The 23,812-nt window shown below is 45.2% G+C and overlaps 1 protein-coding gene across 1 annotated transcript in view; it reads right to left on the bottom strand.

Moving 5' to 3' along the window:
* ERBB2 (erb-b2 receptor tyrosine kinase 2) overlaps positions 1-19,143 on the bottom strand; it is a 57,660-nt gene extending 38,517 nt beyond the window's left edge. The window contains exons 1-2 of the mRNA XM_083582454.1: positions 17,497-19,143; positions 14,964-15,558 (exon numbers count right to left, since the gene is read on the bottom strand). Of these exons, the coding sequence (XP_083438580.1) occupies positions 14,964-15,048 (85 nt within the window). The 5' untranslated portion in view covers positions 15,049-15,558; positions 17,497-19,143. The remainder of the gene's footprint in view (positions 1-14,963; positions 15,559-17,496) is intronic.
* Between the last annotated feature and the right edge of the window lie 4,669 nt (positions 19,144-23,812).

The following is a 23,812-nucleotide window of genomic DNA, read 5'->3' as shown; positions in this document are numbered from 1 at the left end:
AGAAAGGATTTATGGGCTAGCACACGCAGAGTTGATACAGAATGGAAACAGAACAATTTGCCCACTCCTAGCCCGAGGTAGGTAGCCTTACCATGGGGCAAGATTCTGCCCCACAGATGGTAACTACCCTAAAGCAGGAGTGGGGAACTGGACCCAGCTGGTGGACCACGTCCCTAGCTCCCCCACCCGCTGTGGACCAACTCTGACATGTGTGTGGGATCATCCACCTGAGGTCATACTGACACCTGCAGATTGACACCTGTCAAAATTCAAAGGCGGTCTGCAGAGGAAGCTGTTTTAATCTAAACTGCTTCCTCCAAATGGAGAAAGAGAAGCCCCCACCCCAACGGAGAACTCCCATGCGCAGTCGATGCCAGTGAGGTTCCCCACTATTCCCCTAAACTAGGGTGAGCAGAGAGGGAGGCACAGCTGCATCATTTAACGATGGGGCGTTCACCTGCGCAAATCCTCCTGAAATATGCAGCTCCAGTTCATTTTCACTAGGCTTGCACAGGAGAAATGTGTTGGCAGATTGTACCTCATCTTATCCAGTGTGAATTCGGATTGCCCATCTCAATCTTAGTCCTGGTTAACCTAGATTAGTCTTTTCTGAATCTTCTCTCATAAGTACCTTCTTGTACAAGTCGTACCTTGGTTCTAGAATAGAATCCGTTCCAGAAGTCTGTTCTACTTCCAAAAGTTCGAAACTACGACGTGGCTTCCAATTGGCTGCAGGAGCTTCCTGCACTCAATCGGAAGCTACAGAAGCCGCGTCAGACGTTCGACGTCCAAAAAACGTTCGCAAACTGGAACGCTCACTTCCGGGTTTGCAGCGTTCAGGAGCCAAAGCATTCGAGTCACAAGGCGTTTGGGAACCAAGGTACGACTGTACAGTGGTACCTAGGATTACATACACTTCAGGTTACATACGCTTCAGGTTACAGACTCCACTAACCCAAAAATAGTACCTCGGTTTAAGAACTTTACTTCAGGATGAGAACAGAAATTATGCTCCGGTGGTGCGGCAGCAGCAGGAGGCCCCATTAGCTAAAGTGGTGCTTCAGGTTAAGAACAGTTTCAGGTTAAGAACGGACCTCTGGAAAGAATTAAGTACTTAACCCGAGGTACCACTGTACTTGGATGTGAGGCTGTGCTTCGTGGGCCATTTTACACAGGAAGAACTGAGAGGATACAAAGCAGGGCTTTCTTGCTGGCGGCACCCACTCTGTAGAACTCCTTGCCCCCCCCCCCCACTGTACAACTTGCCACAGCAAATAAAAAGCTTCATTGCAATTGCACTGTATTAAATCATTAGAGGAGCAAGTTAATTTTAAACAAGTGCAAATGTTTTTTTTTCCTTTTTCTTTTGATTTTCTCTTGCTACCATGCCGCTTTGAGCACTCTTAGGAAACAAAACTCAGAAACATTATGAAAGTATAGTTAATATGGCCCTCCTTAAATAGGGACCGAATGGAAACAAGCTTTAAAGGCTTTCTGTGGGGAAAGGACCATTCTTCAGACTTGCTACGCACTGGAGATTTTGCACTTTGTTCCTTGAAAGCGGAGGGCGGGGGAAGGGAGATTGGCACTAAGAAATAACAGGCCAGTTATAACATTCAGAGCAGGAGAGAAACAAGCTTGTTTTTCTGGTTGGGATGGGCGTCTTCTCCTCATGTTTACTCCATTCCCACGCGGGCCGTTTACGCAACCCTCTTTCCTGCACGGACAAGCACCAGAAAGAGAAGCAGAACCAGCCTTCGCCTCTAGAGGATCGGCAACATGACGCCAAGGAGCCCAGTAGCAGCCAAGTGACCGATCCCACAGACACACATCCCAGCAGCTCCCAATCAGATAAAAGTCTGGACAGTGGGGAAGAAACTGACACATTCCTGTTGGCAGAAGAAAGCATGATTCAAGTCAGGTCCAAGGTTCAGCGGGAATGAAGCAATAAGCGAGGTGGGACTAATAAGTAGGTTACAAACAATGAACAGGTGGACTCAGGTTTACCATGTGGCTGAGAACTATCTGAAAATAATCTCAAAACAAGTTCCACAGACTTTCAAATTGTTTTTTTTTTTATTTCTTCTGCTCCAGCCGAGTCTATTTTGGGTACCTCTCCCTGATAAATCATTTTTCTCTCATTTGCCTTTGGGGGATGCCTTGCAAAAATGTTGTTTAGTATGCATACACAACTCTTCATTTGTGGCATTTCAGTCCCACCCACCCCAGCCAGGACTTTAAAGAAGCGAAATCTCTGACTGGATTCTTGTCGGCATGAATGTTAATGAACGCTGAAGTATCATGCTTGATACAGCTTTCCATTTCACATTCTACAGCTGGCAAGATTCCCTTTGAATTATTGGAAACATATTACCACAAGTGTGTCTTCCTAGTGTATCTTTAACCAAATGAACAAACATCCTTTTCTGCTTTTAAAGTGGTGTAGACCAGGCTACTTGCACAGCAAATGAGTATAGTCTGCAGCAGAGTACATAGTCCTCAGAAGTCAGTAATGGCAAAGGCATCAATTCAGGCAGGAATCCTTTCGGTAAGGATCCCTTTGTCCATCTGTGAAATGTATTGTAACCCAGTGTAGCCCAGGTACGTATGGGGGAGAAGAGGAGGAGGAGGAGGAGGAGGAGGAGGAGGAGGAGGAGGAGGAAGAAGAAGAAGAAGAAGAAGAAGAAGAAGAAGAAGAAGAAGAAGAAGAAGAAGAAGAAGAAAAGAGTATTTATTCCCCAAAATGGTGGATATTATGAGAGTTTCTATCCAGCAATACTTCCAAACAGTATAGCAGGTGTGCACAACTTCTGGCCTACCAAGCTAAACAAACAGCCCAGCAGGCAGAAGAATATATAACCTGATAGAGCTGCCTGATTGCGGCTGTAAATGCACAGGTCAAGTGGCAGGCAACCCACAATACATGGCTGGTAAGCAAGGTTTGGGTTGGTAGATTCACCAGCTGTCTAGACCTGCAGTATGGCAACACAGAAACAAGTTTTGTTTAAAATCAAGAGGATTTTTTAAAATTGTATGGACTGGTAATTTTTATTTAAAGAACTGGAGAGAGAGAAGGCGAGCACACACTTGCAAGGGGCATGTATTTTCTCTCTAAATCTTAATTTTAATGAACTGGCCCTAGGATGGAGAAGCAGTTGCCCAAGCCCTAGGTGTATTATGGACAATGGATTAAAACAACTACTTTGGCACGACAAACAATGGCAGAATTTGGATCTTCAAGTTGCAGAAATATTTTTGGCACAGTAAAATAATAGGTACAGCAGCCTTAGATGGTAAACCAGCAGCAACACGGGAAAGGCAGCAACAACAACAACAACACAGGCCTATCTTACAAATGACTGACAACAAGAAAAAAACAACCTCTTATTAAACGTAATAGAGTTTATGGCTGAGGCAGGATATGAACTGAAGGTTCCTCCTACTAACTGTGTGCATTTATATCCACTATACACCATTAATAGATTAGAACTTTGACAGTATCTAAATCAAATTAGAAGTTTACCATGAGTACAACCACTAGTTTGTTCTAGATTGTATTATCAGATGGCAAAGGGTCACAGAACCCCTTTACTGCTAAACATCACAGATTGGGGGATTTCTCCAGGTGTAGAGCCCCCTCCCTGCACAACATGCACACCTGCCAATTTTTAGGTCAACAGAGCTATACAACCAACAAAGAACATCAAAACTTCATCTGCTTTGCAACTATTGACAGATGTAGGAGCCCTGCTCCAATTGCAGCTAGCCTCCTTGAGAGCAAAGGAGAAATATGGACATTTATGGCAGATGAAAGAAAGAAAGAAAATTAAATATAGATTTTCAGGTTGGGACTGAGGTGCCAGTTCTGAAAATATTGCAGGTGACTTCACTAGACAATCTCCATTTTAGAACAAAGAAAGCATTTATGGGTGGAGGCCTAGACTGGCCTTTTGGGGGATTCTTTGAGGAATGGCTTCTGCAGCAGAAGCTGCGGCTCAACCCTTCTCCCTCCTGGATCAATGGTGTCATTAGACTACCCCCGGGCGGGTTTGGCAGGGTTTGACAACAAAACTGCTTTTTCAAGCTGGGCATGTTTTAGAAAGGAAAAGTTGCTCGTTGAAGCAATGCTGGTGGAGCCGACATGCTCCACCTTCTACACATTTTGGGCATGCCCATGCAGCTTAAAGGAGCTAGAATCAAGATAAGCTCCCCCACTTCACCCAGCCCAGTTGCCAAGAGATCAAGACTTACAGCAGGGGTAGGCAACCTAAGGTCCGTGGGCCGAATCCGGCCCAGTCGCCTTCTAAATCCAGCCCGCAGACGGTCTGGGAATCAGCGTGTTTTTACATGAGTAGAATGTATCCTTTTATTTAAAATGCATCTCTGGGTTATTTGTGGGGCCTGCCTGGTGTTTTTACATGAGAAGAATATCTGCTTTTATTTAAAATGCATCTCTGGGTTATTTGTGGGGCATAGGAATTTGTTCATTCCCCCCCCCCCAAATATAGTCCAGCCCACCACATGGTCTGAGGGACGGTGGACCGGCCCATGGCTGAAAAAGGTTGCTGACCCCTGACCTACAGTATAGCAGAGGCTGTGAAAAGGAAGGAGCTGCTAAGCATTTGATAGGTACAGGGCTCAGTCTCTTTACACAGGGGTAAACAACTTTGTGCCTTCTAGATATTCTCACATGGGAGAGAGCTGATACAGCAACAAAGAGGGGAAATGTACTCTGTGCGTGTTCAGAGACCCACTTCAAATTTACGTCAGACATTTTAGAGCTGAGTCAGCTCTGACATGCAATTCAGTCACAGGGTTTTGGATAAATGCACTCTGCCACAGAAGGCATAAGTCACACCAGGAAGCTAGACAAGAACTTTTATTATCTCGTTTTCAACAACAGCAACACAGCACAGGAAACTTGACTTCATCCAGATACAGCTATATTCAGGGTCACCTAGTGGCTACACCATAAAAATGATACTATCCGCACGAAAACCAAAAATTGGCAGGGCAAGTAACAGGCGTGCTCTTCTTTCTCAACTCCCGGTTTTAAAAATGTGTGGTTGGTGAAATTCAGCATTCTTTTTCTTTTCTTTTTTAAAAAGGCACATTTACAGCTCCCCGTGTTTTGAAGGGTGCATCTCAAAATTAGTTAGGGCATCTAAGCCTACAGATGGTAGGACTGAAGAAGAATGCTCTTAGTTTTGGAAGAAAACTAAGCCGCATGCAAGGGGTTCAATACTTGCCCACGTAAGGACAGAAACACCAGTCTGGTAAGCAAGGCTACGATAAAGTGTGTCAGAGAAACCTCAAGTTTCAGCAAACACTACAGATAAGTTTCCAGACACAAGTGGGAGGTTTCTGAGGAACCCCAACACTGGGAAAGACAGTTGTGAAGAAAAGTGCTGTCCCCACAGTCTACAGAGAGCAAAATGGGGAAGAGACTAGCGTTTGCTGGGGGATCCAGGAATCCTTACAGCAGTCTCAGAAACCCTGCTCCTTTGGCATTCTTCACCCCAAAGGAAGCCCTATATATTCTATGGTTGTGCATTGCCCATAGCAGACACCTAATGGGGAATTCTTCCACGGCCAAGGCACAGCAGCCATGTCACTTGCCAAAGAGAAGTCTCGCTTCCTCAGCGTCTAGGGCTCAGTGGGGACTCTCCTACGGGACAATCAACTGAAAAGGGGCCATAATAAAGTCAACTCCCAGCTGCCCGAGTTCTCAGCGTGTCCGCCAGTGGTCTCCCAGCAACCAAGCAGTAAGAGGCCTCAAGCCTGGGCCACCCAGACAAACAGAGGGCCTGGGCTCTTTTCTAGTGCTTGGTATAAAAAGAGTGGGAGGACACATTAAAATTAACTTCATTACAGCTGGCGAGATTCAGTTCCGGACTGAGCCCCCACAGCTTTCGTAGATGCTCTCCTCTTTGCACCACTTTTTTAAAAAAAAAACTTTAAAAGTGGATTAGGCATCTGTAAACAAACCAAATACAGCTGAGGCAAGTGGACCCGCTTGTTTTCAATTAATTCAGCAAGAGGATTATAGCAAGGAAAGTTAGTATGCTATTGTACAGGGCACCAGGTGCCTGCAAGAAATGAGCTATAAATCATATCTACTTTTCTGTGGCTCCACCCCAATTCTTCCAACAGAAGAAACTATAGCTAACTAGAAGCTCTGCATTCAGACACAGCATATTTCTGAATACCAGATGTTGCAGATAAACAACAAGGGAACATTGTTGTCCTGGTGCGCCGCTTGTAAGCATCCCAAAGGTATTAAAACAAGAGTGCTGGACCTGAAGGTCAAGTGATTTGCGCCCTGGAGGAAGGGCGGGATATAAATTGAATAAAGAACAAATGAATAAATGAATAAAATCACAACCTGAGTACAAAGCAGAGGTGTGGTCCAAGCACAAAGCCCACAAACCATTTCTCCTTCTAAAAATCACCAGTCCTTTGATTCCACTGCCTTCAGTGCTATGGTATGTCCTATTCTGAATTTCCCCTTTCCACCCACTCCACCTTCAGGCTTCACATGTTTGCAGACACAGAAAGAAAAAACAAATTCGGGCAAGACTCATAGAATAGCGCTGTAAACATTTCCTTCTTCACACAACACAGAATTAACCTAAGGAATTCTGCACAACACAATGTGAGGATGGTCACTAGGTCTGAGAGTTTTTCGGAAGGATCAGACGATGTTGAGGCATTTGGTTAATAGATCTATGAACAGCTAAAATAGCTAATGAAACAATGTTAAGAGGTAGCATCTTTCTAAAAAGCCAGGTGATTCTACAGGCAAACAACAGGAGAAGGCCTTCACATTCTGCCCATCTAGCTGCTGTTGGATATCATGCTAGATCATGCTAGTTCTTTCGGTTTATGAAATCGTGCTATGAATGAGTTCTCAAGGGAAGGACAGAAGATCCACACCCTTCGCGAACCCCATCAACAGAGCCAGAATGGATGGAGATAAGGCACTAGATCTGACCACCTCTCTGAGGAAGCAGAATTCTTGCAAACCAAAACATGAAATTTAAAAGATGTTGATGGACAGATGCTGTCTAATAAGCACCCGTTCGCCCTCCAACTCTCGTCTCCTGCTTGAACAGCTTTGAGGGAGCCCTTGGCAAACTGTGCTTTGCTGGGGCTCCTCCTAAGCTGGTGGGCTTCCTAGCTGCATTCTTACTTAGCAGAAGCAGAAGGGAGAGGAAGCCAAAAGGAACAGCCACCCGTGTGGCATGGCACTACTAGCAGTGCCTCTCAATTTCCCTTCCAGACTTGGTACTTTGATCTCTAATCTTGCTGAGGAGGATAAGAGCGCTGGGAAAAACAAAGGAGCTATAGCAGCTGCACACACAGTGCTCTGTGATAGCAGGGGTTCAATGGGAAAGAGTTTCTATTCTGCACAGTGACCAGTCAAGTGGCTAAACAGAAACCTAGGTAGGATTTGCAGGGGGTGGACTAGATGATCCTCGGAACCCCTTCCAACTCTACAATTCAATGATTTGCTAAATCAACCTTCAACTCACAACAACCCCCCCCTTAGTGTTTTGGTATCTACCCCAGGGGCAGGGAACCTGTTGGCCTCCAGATGTTGCTGGCTTCCAACTCCCATCATCCCTAACCATTAGCCATGGTGGCCGAGGCTGATGGGAGATGGAGTCCAAAGTCATCTGCAAGGTCACAGGTCCCCCATCCCAGGTTGTCTATAACCGGTGGAACATTCCATTCCCCACTGGATCTATCGTAGAAAAACAGATACACAGCAAATTGGTGAATGCTTTAAGCAACAAACAAACTATTCCAAGTGCAATCACTTACGATAGCAGTATATTTAAGGGGAACCTAGAAAATAGCATGTCGTCAAAACAAGTGAACCGCAGGACCCCCTGTAATGACACAGAAGACGTTGTGATGCAATTCTAGACTGGCATGGCAATGCATAGCGCTTGAGTCATGCTGCTACTGCTGCAGCAGCGTTATGAGGGATTTGGGGTGCTGTAACAGCCTGGCGCTGTGGTGTAAACCATTGAGCCTTGGGCTTGCTGATCAGAAGGTCGGCGGTTCGAATCCCCGCAATGACGGGGTGAGCTTCCATTGTTTGGTCCCAGCTCCTGCCAACCTAGCAGTTCGAAAGCACGTCAAAGTGCAAGTAGATAAATAGGTACCGCTCCGGCAGGAAGGTAAACGGCGTTTCCATGCGCTGATCTGGTTTCGCCAGAAGCGGCTTAGTCATGCGGGCCACATGACCCAGAAAAACTGTATGCAGACAAACGTTGGCTCCCTTGGCCAGTAAAGCAAGATGAATGCCACAACCCCAGAGTCGTTCGCGACTGGACTTAACTGTCAGGGGACGTTTACCTTTACCTTTTTTTAACGGTCTGGGGGGAAGGGACACCAGCTACCTGTGGTAAGTGAGTAGTGCTTATCTATCTCCCCTTCCCTCTTTTGGTCATCTTACAGCAGAAAGAATCCCTGGGATTTCAGAGCATGGCAATGTCCGTTACAATTACCCAGCACATTCTGCTATTAAGGAACAGGGGTGGGTTGCTGGGGGAGAGAGATTGGTGGAGAGTTGGGAGGCTGAAGGTTTCTCGCTTGCTCTGTAAAACCATTAGAGAGTTTAATATTTAACAGCAGCTGCAATAGAAGAGAGGTTTGGTGGGGGGGAAGGTTCTGGCGGGAGCCTGAAGGTCACTATGGAAACAAGCTAACTAAGGTCAAGGGAGTGTGTGTACCCCCCCCCCCAACTCATGCTAATATCCCAACTCAGGGAAGAAAGGAAGATTAAAGAATGAAAATCAAGTTGGGACCTTGCCAAATTATTGTCTCACACCTTTGCTCTGGGTCACTGCTCCCCTATGTTTACCCTGCTCTGAGCAAAGGGTTGCATCTCTCGGTCACCATTTACTGACATGGCAAACAAACTTTCAGAAAAGTAGGAATTCTTAGGAGTCTCTCACAGAATTATCTGTGTCAATCTAGGAAAGCTATGAAAGTAGCATCTGGTTTGGGTCTGTCAAATAGGTTTTGGGGTCTGTTCATGATTTACAAGGGCTTTTTAAAAAAGACACACAGATTACCTCAATAATCCTTACAACCAGTGCTTTTTTTCTGGGGTTTTCAAGGGTAAGTAGTACAGCACCACTTTAGCTAATGGGGCCTCCCACTGTGCCGCCGGATTTCTGTTCTTATCCTGAAGCAAAGTTCTTAACCTGAAGCACTATTTCTGGGTTAGCCGAGTCTGTAACCTGAAGCGTATGTAACCTGAAGCGTATGTAACCTGAGGTACCACTGTACTGGAACCTTTTCCTGCCAAATGTTAAAACTGTGACACTTTAATAACTTCATGGTGAGTACTGGCACCTTCTCTCTCTCTCTCTTTTTAAAGCACTGCTTACAACAACCCTGCCAAGTGGACCAGCATCACTGTAGTATATTACATATTAGACTGCAGAGACTGCTCAAGCATAATCTTAGCATTCCCATGCTCTCGACCAGAACCCCGACTAAAGTCTTGTTTGAATCTGCAGAACACACCATGCTTTTACAGCCCAACAGCTATCTGCATTTAAGTCTACCTCTGGATTATGCAAGCCTTCAAGTCATACAGCATTCTTCAGCCAAACAATACAAAGGCTGCGACACCTACATGCATTCAAAACCGCCTCCTTCATTGGCAACTTTTTGACTGACTGGTTCATCCTAATTCTACACATTTCCCAAATCTCCAAATATGCGTGACGATGTTAATTGATTTAAAATATAATGTGCAGGGGGAAAGACCATCTGAGTTGTGAACACATTTCTTAAATCTCTGGCCACAAACAATTCTCATGCACCTGGAGGTAGGAAGAAAAGCAAGCAGGAGTCTTTGAGCCCCAGCACCTCTCACTTTGCAACTCAACCACTGGATTTTCTTAGCGGGATTATTAAACAAAACAAAAGATGACGAAATCCAAGGGATTAAAAAATTATTTACAAACAACACAGCCTTTGCCTGCTGTACTTCACAGTAAAAAGAGCCAAAGAACAGCACGCAGCAAAGCAAGGAGCCAGTAATGACAAGAATGGATGATCAAATAATCCCCTTTGTGTCATTTACAGCTTGTTGTTAGCATATCTTCCCTTGCCACATCAGAAGTTTTGCAACATTCCAGTAAACCCCATCAAATTTTCCTTCCCTGCCTAAAATAACATCATCAACTCAAGTCAGATCTTTGGTCCAACTTAAGTCCCAACTCTAAACATTTAAATTGTGTGTGTGTGTGTGTGTCAATTTACTAAAGCCCATTTGCCAGGGCTGCTGGCACAATTCACATTCTCCATTCAAGATGCAGAATCAAGCCGAAATCCAGAGCCCACCCAACACTAACGACTCCATTCCTACATGCACATCTCTTCAGATTTCCAGAGACAGAAAGCTAGCACAACCAACGTGGTGAGAAGCCCCCCACTTCAGTATTATTCGAGATCTCTGCACTAAACAGTGACTGTGGGATGCAGGGAGGCAGCATCAAGTCCGTAAACACTTATCAAACCATCCAGGATACAGTTTCAACCTCTTTGTTTTGCACCAGCCCTGCTCCTCTGCGTTTAACATCAACTTGGAATAATTTAATTGGTGAAGTCCCCACGAACACGACATGAGAGGTAGGGGAAAACTTCATCAGCTGAATTCCTGCAGCTCGTGCTCTTGGTTCCATTCCGGCATTTGATTCTTCCCTTGGCAGGGTTCCTTGCAGCAAAACTATATGAACATTTTCCTGTTTGTTTTGCAATCAATTAAGAACATCGATCATAGAAACCACAACGCAAAAATTAACCCACAGTTTTACAACAGCTCAAACTCATCAGATGAAAGCTCTTATGGGAACGTAATATCTTATACCAAGTCAGTCCATCTAACTCCGTATTGTCTCCCACCTGGAGAGGTCAGGGATCAAACCGGGAACCTTAAATGCAAAACAGATGCCCACCCCCCCCCCAAGCTACAGTGCTTCTCCTCTCCTAAATAAAAATGACTTTACATATCTTCACCTACTCTCCAAGGATGGTCCTGTGTGGTGGGGCTTCCTTTGAAAAAGGACTGGAAACTCCAGCTAGCTCAAAACAGGGCAGCAAGATTCCCAAAGGGGAGGGTGATAGATACCACGCCATAGTATGCCAGTGTTTTTTTCATCAGCACTGGTCCAATTCAAAGTGCTAGTATTAATTTTTTTAAGCCCTAAATGATTTGGGACCAGTATTATTGGCATCTGTCCATCTCAGAAGACAATGGAATACGCCTCCAGAGAGGCTCACTGAACACCTACACTTCCAGCACCAGGTATATATCTCTTTACTCACACATACTGTTTAACAACTATGGTTTTACTGCATTTTAGTCCTTAGATCAGTTTTGTGTCCACCCACCCCTTTCCTGGTTGTGTTTCACATTTTTATTGATCTTTTACTGCCTCTTGATGGTTTAATGTTAATTTTTGGTGCTGGTTCAGTTTCTTGCACTGACTGTTTTTTAATGTCTGGTTGTAGCCTCATTTTATTGATTTTAAAACTGGTGAACCACCCAGAGTGGTGTACAACAATTTAAAATCACCACCCACGCAATATATGTATGTTATCAACGGAGCTCAACAAGACACGGTTTTTCATCGTAACGCACCCCTTACCCACCCCATTTCCCTTGTAGCAGCAAAATAAAGGGAAAGGATACCATATACATTTTTTCAATTCTCCACAAGCAGGCAGCCCAGGCCCAAAGCAATTGGGCTGAACTGCACTTGAGGATTCAGCATGAAAATGGTATAGTCCAGGGGTCAGCAAACTTTTTCAGCCGGGGGCCGGTCCACTGTCCCTCAGACCTTGTGGGGGGCAGACTATATTTTTTGGTGGGAAATGAAAGAATTCCTATTCCTCACAAATAACCCACAGATGCATTTTAAATAAAAGGACACATTCTACTCATGTAAAAACACGCTGATTCCCAGACTGTCCACGGGCCGGATTTAAAAGGCGGTTGGGCCGAATCCGGCCCCCGGGCCTTAGTTTGCCTACCCATGGTATAGTCCATCCAAGGGGTAGGGATGACGCACTCACAAGACAGAAAATACCGCGAAATGAATGGGCAATTGAAATAACCGGACAATTCATAGCTCACAGATAAGCAGAAAGTAGACTGTAGGCCACTATCCCATTTAGAGTAGACCGCCCTGGGGGATCAGTGGCTCTCCATATTGCTTCAGGACTTCCCATGTCAATCAACTCCAGGCAGCACAGTCCATGGTCAGAATGGTGGAAGTTGTAGCCTTACAACAATATGATACCTCAAGGACTGCCTCCTTCCATATGAACCTACCCGGACCCTGAGATCATCTTCTGAGGCCCTTCATTGTGTGCCTCCTCCAGGAGAAGTCCGGAGGGTGGCAACACGAGAACGGGGCTTTTCTGCAGTGGCTCCCCATTTGTGGAATACTCTCCCCAGGGAAGTTCTCCTTTTATACACCTTTAGGCTCCAGTCAAAAACATTACTTTTCAACCAGGCCTTTGGGAATGGGAGGGATTATCGGTTTCTTGCTGCTCTTATTTTTACTATGTTTTTCATTACAGGTAGGTAGCCGTGTTGGTATGCCGTAGTCGAAACAAAATAAAAAAATTCCTTCCAGTAGCACCTTAGAGACCAACTAAGTTTGTTATTGGTATGAGCTTTCGTGTGCATGTATCTGAAGAAGTGTGCATGCACACAAAAGCTCATACCAATAACAAACTTAGTTGGTCTCTAAAGTGCTACTGGAAGGAATTTTTTTATTTTGTTATGTTTTTCATGTTTTTAAATTATGTTTTTATGCGGTCAACCGCCCCAAGATCTGCAGATGATCTGCAAATTTACAAAGTTTTTGAACAGACAGCTGTGCTCATCCAGATGTTGCTGTACTTCAACTCTTCTCCTCCTTCCCCACTGGCCATCCTTGCGGGTGGGCAACATCTGGGGGGTGGGGGCAAAGGTTCCCCACTCCTGCCATAAGGCACTTCTTATGTTTTTTAAGGAAAGACATTTGGGATCTCCGGAGCAATGCCCTTCGGCAAGTTTTGACACACGGCGGGGGTGGCCTGCTGGGGATTTAAGTCACGTTAACTCGTGGAGACTGAATGAGAACAAGTCCCGCTCCGTCCAGCACCATCTCCCGCCTCCTCCTTCGCAGGCAAAACCCTCCCCTTCTCTCTCTCTCACACACACATCCACTGCAATGTGTAACCCAAACAAGGCGACATCGTTTGACTCTGCCCAAAGCGACTCAAGAGTAGAGCTGTCTCTCCACCGCCAGCTTGCAAGCAATTGCTAACGCGGCGCAGAAGCGCCCTGCGCCAGCCGCGCAAAAACACGCGTCGCAAGGGCGGCTCTGCAAACATGCGCCCTTTTCCCGTTGCAGCCCGGGCTTGGGGGGCGGTAAAGGGGGCAGAGAGGGCGGCCGCCGACATCTTCAAGGGCAGCTAATCCGCGCCCCAACGAGTTATTAATGGGCCCGTTTCCTTGAAGGCGCGCGTGGCCCGAAATCTCGGCGCAACCGACGATCAGAGGAGCAGAAACTTCTCTCTGGCCCCATTTCCCAGACCCAACTCCCACAACGTTTGGAACAATGCAAAGAACTGAGCTTTTGTCGATCACACACACACACCCCACACAAAAACACACCAAACCCCGCCCGCCCCCCGGCGACCGACTCCGATCTGCGTTGACCCGGAGACCAGGAATTAATTAAATTAATCAAAAACAATGGGAGAAATTATGGAAATATGATATTAAATTTACGGCATGTTATACAATAAGAGAAAATTTTATGAAAATGGTGTACCAATGGTACTTAACTCCGGAAAAAATGGCTAAAATTTACAAATTAAAATCGAATACCTGTTGGAGATGTAAAAAAGAAATAGGAACAATGTTTCACATGTGGTGGGAATGCCGACCTATTAAACAATTCTGGAATGAAATCTATGAAGAACTCAAAAAGATGTTTAAAATATCTTTCAGAAAAAAACCGGAGGCATTCCTTTTAGGTTTAATTACAAATGATATCCCCGAAAATCAAAGGAAAGTATTCCTTTATGCAACAACAGCTGCCAGGATACTTATAGCTAAAAACTGGAAAGGCAGAAAAATTCCATCAGTGAAAGATTGGCAAATTAAATTTTGTGAATACATAAATCTGGCAAGACTCACAGCTTACATAAGGGGACAATCGGACCAGAAATTATTAAAAGAATGGGGTTGTGCTAAAGAGTATATGAAAAAACATTGTTCTGGAGTTAGTATATTGGTATGTAATGAATGATGCTTTACAGGGTCAAAGGAAAAGAAAAATGGTGCAAAAAAAAAAAAAAAAGTACCAAGGTGGAAGTAATCTAATTAGACACAACAACACAGTAAGAGTAAATTTTTTGAGGTCTTGGAACAAAGAAAGGAAGTCAATTTGTGTTTATGTACGTAATGATATGGTGTTTTTTTCTGTAGATGTGTGCTTTTTCGTTTTTGTTTAGTTTAGTCTTGTTTCTTTTGTTTTTTTTTTCCTTTTGTTTTCTGTTTTTTTTTCCTATACGTTCCGGGGATTTTTGTTTGTATAGTATTATTTTGGATTCAATGTTTGTAATTTTTGTTATGATTTTGCATTGAAAATAAATAAAAAAAAAAAATTAAATTAATCAAAAACACGCGGCTAATTAATGAAATAATCCCGCCCCGAACGAAACCCGAAAATCAACAAGTTTGCGCACATAAGTTTCTCTCCTCTCTCTCATTTCTTCCAACTTGGAACCCCCTTTCTTGGTTGCAAAACTGGCTGAGAGATTCCTTCCTGGACGCCTTTCCTCTTCCTTTTCTTTGCTTCTCTCCCCCCTACCCCCGCCGCCCCAATAAACAAGAAATAGAAACAGAACAAAACATACGGATTCAAACTTACCTTCCGTGCTCCAAACAACTCCCGGCCAGACCGAAACCAAGAAGAACCCCATGCAAAACCAGCAGGGGCTGGGAATGGGCCCCATTGTTTTTTCATTGCAAATCCCAGCTCATAATTTCGTCCGGGGAAGAGAAGGAAGGAAGGTGGGTGGAGATTTTTGTTTTTTTATTTTTGTTTTCTCCAACCGCCTTGGCAATCGTGCCCGGTTTGTTTTCTCGAGCTTCGATTCCCCCTTTGCACTTTTCTTTGCAACCCAACTTTTCAACCCTTTTCACTTCCTTTACCAAAAAAAAAAAAAAAGGCACTACCAGAAGCTACCACCTCTTCTCACTCTCTCTCTCCTACCCACCAGCACCAGGCGTCGGGAACGCGCGCCGAGCGCGCTCCGGAGCAGGATTCCTGCTCCCTCGGGAGTGGCAAACGAGTTCTTCGTCGGAGCACGCCAAAGCCGTTCTCTGCCTCGTGGGAAATCAAAGCTGGAGAGAGGAGAAAACTTTGCGAAACGTTTTGCTTTGCCTCCTTGCTGCTGAAGGTGGAATTCCTTTCCTTCTCCTTGGGCGATTTCTTTGGACACTTTCCAGTTCAGAGCATCGACCTTGAATGGACAAAGAGAAGGGAAATATATATATTTCTTGGAATTAAATTAAATGCAGGCTACGCTTGCCAAATAATTTAAGGTGGAGGGGGCGGTGGGGAGAGGAAAGTATATAAATCTGGAGGGGGGGAGGAAGAAACAGCTGTGTGATAAGTGGAACTGTCCAATATTTCAAAGGACCTTAATTAACCGATTAGGAGGCAAATAATTAATATTGGTTGTTTGAATACTGAACTGTAAAATACATGATTTCGGACCGTCACCGAAAATCGATATGCGTAATTGCCCTTCTGAAGGCCCTTACGATTTAATAAAGCTCATGTGATTTCTTGAGAAATCACAATCCACTGGGGCCAGCTAGCAGCGGAAACCATAATTTAGAATCATAGAATTGTAAACTTGGAAGGAACCTCAGAGTAATCTAGTCCAACCCCCTGCAATGCATTTGAAATATCAGGTTGCAAAAATCCTAAAAGCAAGATTCAAAGGAGCCTTAACCCTTAACATGCTGGTAGCTCACAGCACTCTGGATGTTGCCTTACGTCAAGTCAGACCAATTGGCCCATCTAGCTTCCTGTTGTCTACACTGGCTGGCAGCAGCTCTGGTTTCAGGCAGGAATCTCCTACCTGTGGATGCTGGGGATTGAATTCATATTAAAATGCAGCCTCAGCAGTCAACTTTTACATTGCAGTTGTATATAATAGGGCTTAAGCTCAAAATAGGGATGCGGGTGGCACTGTGGGTTAAACCACAGAGCCTAGGGCTTGCCGATCAGAAGGTCAGCAGTTCAAATCCCCATGACAGGGTGAGCTCCCGTCGCTCGGTCCCTGCTCCTGCCATCCTAGCAGTTCAAAAGCACGTCAAAGTGCAAGTAGATAAATAGGTACCACTCCGGTGGGAAGGTAAACATGCTGGCCACGTGACCTGGAAGCGGTATGCCGGCTCCCTTGGCCAGTAAAGCGCGATGAGTGCCGCAACCCCAGAGTTGTCTGCGACTGGACCTAACGGTCAGGGGTCCCTTTACCTTTAAGCTCAAAATACGTCTGTACTGGGCTGCAGCTTGAACCACCTAAAGCTGACAACTTCTTATTTATTACATTTACAATCCAGCATGCATACTTCTCGTTTTATCCTCACAACAACCCTGTGAGGTAGGTTAGGCGAAGAGAGTGACTGGTCCAACATCACCCAGTGAGCTTCATGGCTGAGTGGGGATTTGAACCTTGTTCTCCCAGATCCTAGCCTAGCCCTCTAACCACTGCACATTTCTAACATACTGTAAATCTAAAATAGGAAGGACTGAGAGATTTCTGGAATAGTCAAAGTTCAGCTCCAGGACTTGTTGACAAGGCTCAAACCCCATCTGCCCTATGCATTTAAAGCAGTATCATCCCACTTTAAACCTGCCCTCAGCCCCAACTGTGGGAAGCATAGTTTGTTAAGGGCGCTGAGAGTTTTTAGGACATCCCTTTCGCCGTCACAGATCCATATTTCCTAGAGTTGCCTGGAAAGTGTGATTTTTATTTTTGGTTAAGCCACTCTGAAAATTCTGTGAGGGAAATAGAGGTCTCCTAGCACTTTTCCGCACCTTTTGCAAACTACAGTTCGCAGGGTCCTTTGGAGGAAGTTGTTACTGTTTAAACAGGTATGATAGTACTTTAAATGCATAGTGCAGATGGGGCCTCGGTTCTGCAAAATGATATTATATGAGCATTTATATACCATTTTAGAAAGATCAAGGCACTTTGTGTGCTAAGTACTGTAATCCTTACAAAAACCCCTGTCAGGTAGGTCAGTATTGTACTTCCCATTCTGCAGAAAGGGAGGCTAAGAGAGAGGAGAGGCTTACCTAGCAACTTCATAGCTGAATGAGATTCAGGTCACAATCCTACACCCATTTCCTGAAAGTAAAACCATTTGTACTCAGTGGGACTTACTCTTGAGTTGATAGGATTACATGTCAGTGTACCAGGAATTTCCAGATTTCTTAGCGCAATCTCTTGACCGGGACTTGGCACCCTTATTGTGAGATACTCGTGCAGATGGCAGTGCCTCTGGGCATGTGAAGGCTTCCAGATTGGAGGCTGCCTGCTGTTGGGCAAGCTTGAGCCCTGGGCCCTTTGCACTTGCAGGAACAAAGCAGTTCAAAATGTTTACATTTTTAGTCAATCACGCAAACCCATCTGACTATGAAAAGAGACAGAAGAATGACTATGTAGAAGATGAGTATTCTCGGGTTGGGGGGAGAGTTAAAAGCCAGCACAATGCAGGACTGGAATACAGCCCCCAAAATGATCTAATGAAGAACAACACACAAAACAAGCCCCCTGCAAAAGGGTTCTGGCAAGTAGGTAAGTACAGTGGTACCTCGGGTTACAGACGCTTCAGGTTACATACGCTTCAGGTTACAGACTCCGCTAACCCAGAAATATTACTTCGGGTTAAGAACTTTGCTTCAGGATGAGAACAGAAATTGCGCGGCGGCGGCGCAGCAGCAGCAGGAGGCCCCTTTAGCTAAAGTGGTGCTTCAGGTTAATAACAGTTTCAGGTTAAGAACAGACCTCCGGAACGAATTAAGTACGTAACCAGAGGTACCACTGTAAATGTGAAAGGAGATGTAGAACTCAGGGAAGTAGCCGTAATAATTAATTGGTGCAAGGTCTCTTGTCCACACCCTGAAGAAGTCAACAGGAGAGCTGTGCAAGAGGTCCTGCTTCCAGGGAGGGGCACGTCACTCCCAGTTGCGACAGCTTCGCTGGCTCATTTACAGGCATGATTTAAAGTGCCCTGAATGGCCGAGGATGAGTATTTACCTAAAGGACTTCCTTCTCCGTGTAGGAACCTGTCCGAATCTTGAGTTCTCCCCGAAGGGCCCTTCTCTCAGTCCCTTTGAGATCTGAGGCATGTTTGACGAGGGTCAAGAGGCAAGGGGGGGGGGCTTCTCAGTGGTGGCACCCCACCTCTGGAAGGCACACACACACCTTCATCTATGTAGGCAAGAGGAATTATCTCAGGTCAAGGATACATTCCAGCCAAAAAGAAGTGAAGGGTCTGAGAAGTGAGAGGCCAGAGAGGGCATGGCTTAAGGGGGATTCTCGGAGGTCTGGAGGTATGGTATCCCCCCCCCGGCCTAAGGTTCCCCCCTGACTGCCCCAATTAGCTCTGTTCAGTCATTCATCGCAGGGACCCAAGGCGTGTACAAACCCATTCCTCTTTCCCAATACTCCAGGCAGCTAGTGCTTATCATTGTGCTATGACAGGCTTCCACCAATTTATTATTTTCCCTGTGGCCTAAGAGGGAGTTACATGTACAGAGCCTCCAGCTGTAGGAACCCTCTACCTGGAACATAGAGCTGGTGTCGGAACAGGTTTAGTCTGCGAGAGTAGAGAAAATGTTTCCTCCCCTGTCCAAAAGCCTTGAACTGAATAGGAGAAAATATTTCTCCTTGGATGCTAATGGTGTGCTTTTTATTTTTTGCACTTACAAGGAAGCTTGCTGCTCCTTTCCCTGGTGTGCAGATCATAAACCCGCCAAATGGCCTTTTTATGTCTGTATTCCCCTTTTAAAAAGATATACAGTGGTACCTCGGTTTAAGTACTTAATTCATTCCTGAGGTCCGTTCTTAACCCGAAACTGTTCTTAACCTGGAGCACCACTTTAGCTAAAGGGGCCTTCTGCTGCGCCGCGCTGCCAGAGCACGATTTCTGTTCTCAACCTGAAGCAAAGTTCTTAACCTGAAGCACTATTTCTGGGTTAGCAGAGTCTGTAACCTGAAGCGTCTGTAACCTGAAGCGTATGTAACCCGAGGTACCACTGTATAGGGAAGAAGAAACCCAGTATTGGTCAGCCTGCAACACTCCTCCCCACCCCCCAACTGCCTTCAAAACACCAGGGCGACTGTTCAAGAATCCCTCTCTTCTCGATCCTCCCACAGCCTTGCTGCTCTCCTCTGCCTAAATCCCTTTTCAGGAAGAGCCTCCCAGATGCTTTGAGCACTGCTGGGCTTGTGGCAAAATCCTGACTCCTGACGGATTCTGAGAAAGTCGTGCGTGCAGCAGGCCTTGCCAGTTTGCTGTGCTTCCTCGCCGCTTTTGGCAGCCTCGCTTTGCTGCCAGTTGTGATCAGGGCTTTGCTGGGCTTGTTGTAGTTTCTCTCTGTGTGTGTCTGTCTCAGATATGAAAGGCCAGTGGGTGGGAGACGACTTTAGAAGAAGGGGCAGTTGGCTTGAGAGACTGCACTCTGCGGAGGAAATTCTTGGAACGTGGAGGAATTGCTAGAGAATGGGTTCTTTCAAGGCTTCTTTCAAACCCTGCAGGCAGCTAAAGGCTCTCTCTCTCTCTGTGTGTGTGTGTGTGTGTGTGTGTGTGTGTGTGTGTGTGTGTGTGACTTTCTTGTGGTGTTAACTGATTCTTTTCTTTCCCCTCAGCCATATTTTTTCCCCATGCCTTGCAGCTGTTTGCAAGGAGTGGGTTTTAATTCCCCGGGTTCCACCTGAAAGAGAGGAGACATTTACCTTTGCAATCCCAGCTGAAAAGCATTGCAGAACACCAGGGCCTGGAAAGAATATATTCCCTGCCAATATTGGGCAATGGAATATAAAAGACTTTCAGAAAGGGACTGGTTTTTTAAAAGCCTTATCATCATACAGGCATTATGTACATTATGCTACATTTACACAGGAATCAGCTGCTGGTCACCCCCCCCCCATCTCAAAAAGGTTCTTCCAGAGCAACCAGAAGCATTTAAAAGGGCCAATTAATAGTATTTCTCTGGAACCGTTGTGTCAAATTCCTCGATGTGGCCATGAGATCCACCCTGTGTGATCTGCCTTGTGGCTGCCGTCAGTGATTTCAGCTCAGCTGAGGCAATAGTTCCCCAGCAGTGATTTCAGCTTGTGGAAGCTAGCCAGGGCTGCATACCTAGCCTAGCATCCCATCCTCGTCGCCAGTGAAGTGTAGGTGGGTTCCCACAAGGCAAGACACAGCAATAACAGCAAGAACCTTAATTGAACTACATAACTGGAAAACAGAGGCAAAGCAACTGCTTATACAGTGGTACCTTGGGTTACATACACTTCAGGTTAGAGACACTTCAGGTTACAGACTCCGCCAACCCAGAAATATTACCTCAGCTTAAGAACTTTGCTTCAGCATGAGAACAGAAATCGTACAGCAGCAGCAGGAGGCCCCATTAGCTAAAGTGGTGCTTCAGGTTAAGAACAGTTTCAGGTTAAGAACAGACCTCCGGAACGAATTAAGTACTTAACCCGAGGTACCACTGTATACATTTCTGAAAGCCTGGGCCACTCCCACCGTGATTGGCTGTCTATACTTCCAAACTGCAAATCACAACTCAGAGTTCAAGGGCCAATGGCAGAGCCCCAAATCCTGAAATGTTCTGTGATTGAACAACATGTATCAAATCAGAACACAGGCGCTCAGAATCCTTAGTCCATGGGTAGGCAAACTAAGGCCCAGGGGCCGGATCTGGCCTAATCGTCTTCTAAATCCGGCCCACGGACGGTCCGGGAATCAGCGTGTTTTACATGAGTAGAATGTGTCCTTTTATTTAAAATGCATCTCTGGGTTATTTGTGGGGCATAGGAATTTGTTCATTCCCCCCCCAAAAAAATATAGTCCAGCCCCCCACAAGGTCTGAGGGACGGTGGACCGGCCCCCTGCTGAAAAAGTTTGCTGACGCCTTCCTTAGTCCAAACTAAAGATCAGGCAAACACAGACCACTGAATACGTAACAAATAGCCCAATCCTATGCGGGAGGTAGACATGTCTAGATCTACTGGCTCAGATCCTAATTTAAGTTAAGGAAGTTAAGTTTCCCACCCCTTCCTCCCCACAGTAGTCACCTGTGCCTCCCCAAAAGCATCTCTGGAGAGTTGGGGGCCCTCCTGTATAATGTGGGATATGGTCCATGGGGAGCTGCTGAAGAACTGTAAGGTTGGAAAGGGGCTCAGGGGCATCTAGTACAACCCCTTGCGATGCAGGAATCACGGCTAAAGAATCCTTGGCGGGTGACCATCCAACCCGTTTTAAAGAATCTCCAGTGAAGTAGAGTGCACCACCTTCTGAGGGAGTCCATTCCACTATTGAGCAGCTCTTTCCATCAGAAGAAGAGGAATTGTCCCAAGCTAGGGAGAGATCCACACAATTTTAAGTGATTCCATCTTTCCAATCACACCTGAGGAATGAGGACAGGAAATCTTTCCTCCTGTGAACTTAACTAATCTTGGGATCCATGCTACTGATTTCAGTGGGCTTAGTCTGTTCACCTAATTCTGCACGGAATGAGGCTGTAAAAAGACTGGAAAAACAGAGCATGTTGCAGCTTATGTGGGGTAGAGAAGAAGGCTTAAGATGCGGCTTTTTGGTTTTAATCCCCCCCCCCCATGACAATGTAATCTCAAATTTTATAAATTGATGAATGGTATGGAGAGAATGAATAGGGAGAGGGAACTATCTCCCTCTTTCAAAACACAAGAACCCAAGGTCATCCAGTTCAGGCTACTATCGGGCAACAGGTTCAGGTCTGACAGGTATTCAGTGGAATGCATAATTATCATATAGAAGGTATTTAAATTAACGTTGGAGCTGCAATATCTGCAAAGCAGCCCTTGGAAGAGTATACACATGAATCTCTGGAGGTGTCTACTTAGAAGTAATTTTTATTGAATTCTTGGGACTTGGTCCCTGGCAAAAGGGGCTGCCACCTTGAAATATTGAGTACAATAAAATGCACACACTATCCAGGCAGCAGTCACTGAAAAATAAAATTTGCCACGATTCATTGTAACACTGATGTAGTCATAACCACTACCATAGATTGTTTTAAAACAATTACCGTATTTTTCGCTCTATAACACGCACCCGACCATAACACGTGCGTAGTTTTTAGAGGAGGAAAATCCGTAGGCATGCCACCCGTAGGCATTCCCTCCATAACACGCACAGACATTTCCCCTTACTTTTTAGGAGGAAAAAAGTGAGTGTTATGGTGCAAAAAATACGGTAGTTCACAGCTATAACCTCTAGGCAATGGACAGTTCTGTCAGTACATGAATTAGAATAAATTTGCAATGGCTTCTACCCTTCCTTTCTGAGGAACCTGGGAGGTGAATAAATTCAGGAGCCACAACCAGGATGCTTTCTGACAACAGAGGCAAACAATTCCTCCAGATTCTGTTCATAGCTGTCAACTGTTCCCTTTTTTTAAGGGAAATTCTCTTATTCCGAACAGGATTCCTCGCAAGAAAAGGGAAAAGTTGACAGCTATGATTCTGTTGCTCATGAGGTCTGGATAGGGTGGTTGCTACTCGTTAGGCTTGAGGATCTGACCACACCTTTCAAGGGATTAAGCCTCTTCAGGAGAAGGAATAAAGTCTCAAGGGGAAGGGACAAAAGCATGGGTCTCACTATTTATTGCTAGGCTTTCCTATTACTTCACTTTGCTATCAACTCTGCCTGTGGGTGTCCACATGACTTTTTCTGGGGTGAAGAGTAAAACACTGACAGGGAGAGCAGCCATAAAAGAACAACAGTACCTGCACATTTTGCCTCATCTCGGCTTCTACTACAAATGCTAAAAACTATGGTCACACGATATATTTTAAGCACATAACTTTCTTACTGCCCCAATTAATGCTATGCTGTACAGTACTGTATTTAACTTACTCATCAATAGCCAATTCTTCACTTGATTAAAAAGCCAAAGTGTTTGTTTGGGTTAAAGATAGGCAAGGAAAGCAAATAATACGTAATCGTCAATCTGTTATCAAAATTAACCTCACCAGCATGTTGAATGGCAGGCAGAGCTACATGAAACTCTGGGCACGCCGTGCGTGCATGTGTCACTGTATACACACATTCAAAGCACATTTCCCCCCTCAAAGAATTCTGGACACTGCAGTTTGCTGGGAATTGTAGTTCTGTGGTAGGTAAACCAAAGTGCCCAGAATTATTTTAGGCAAATAATGTGCTTCAAAGGTAGTGTGCAACCTGCCAGTGTGTGTACATGTTGCTTACACCCGTGTGCATTGGAGGCAAGCTATATATCTGTTCCCACAGCCCAAGATTGAACTTCTAGAGACCCAGAGGAAAGGAGATGAACACTGACGAGTGATCATTCTAGAAACCTGCACTGAACAAAGGAATTTTCGGAAAGCAAAAATAAGGGCAATAATATAGGGACGGGGTTTTTTTTTAAAGGAAAATTGGGACAGCTGGAAGAGATTTTAAAAA

The sequence above is a fragment of the Podarcis filfolensis genome (assembly GCF_964270895.1).
Source record: "Podarcis filfolensis genome assembly, chromosome: 13".
NCBI classification, from domain to species: domain Eukaryota; kingdom Metazoa; phylum Chordata; class Lepidosauria; order Squamata; family Lacertidae; genus Podarcis; species Podarcis filfolensis.
This window is presented reverse-complemented; position numbering and strand designations above follow the sequence as displayed.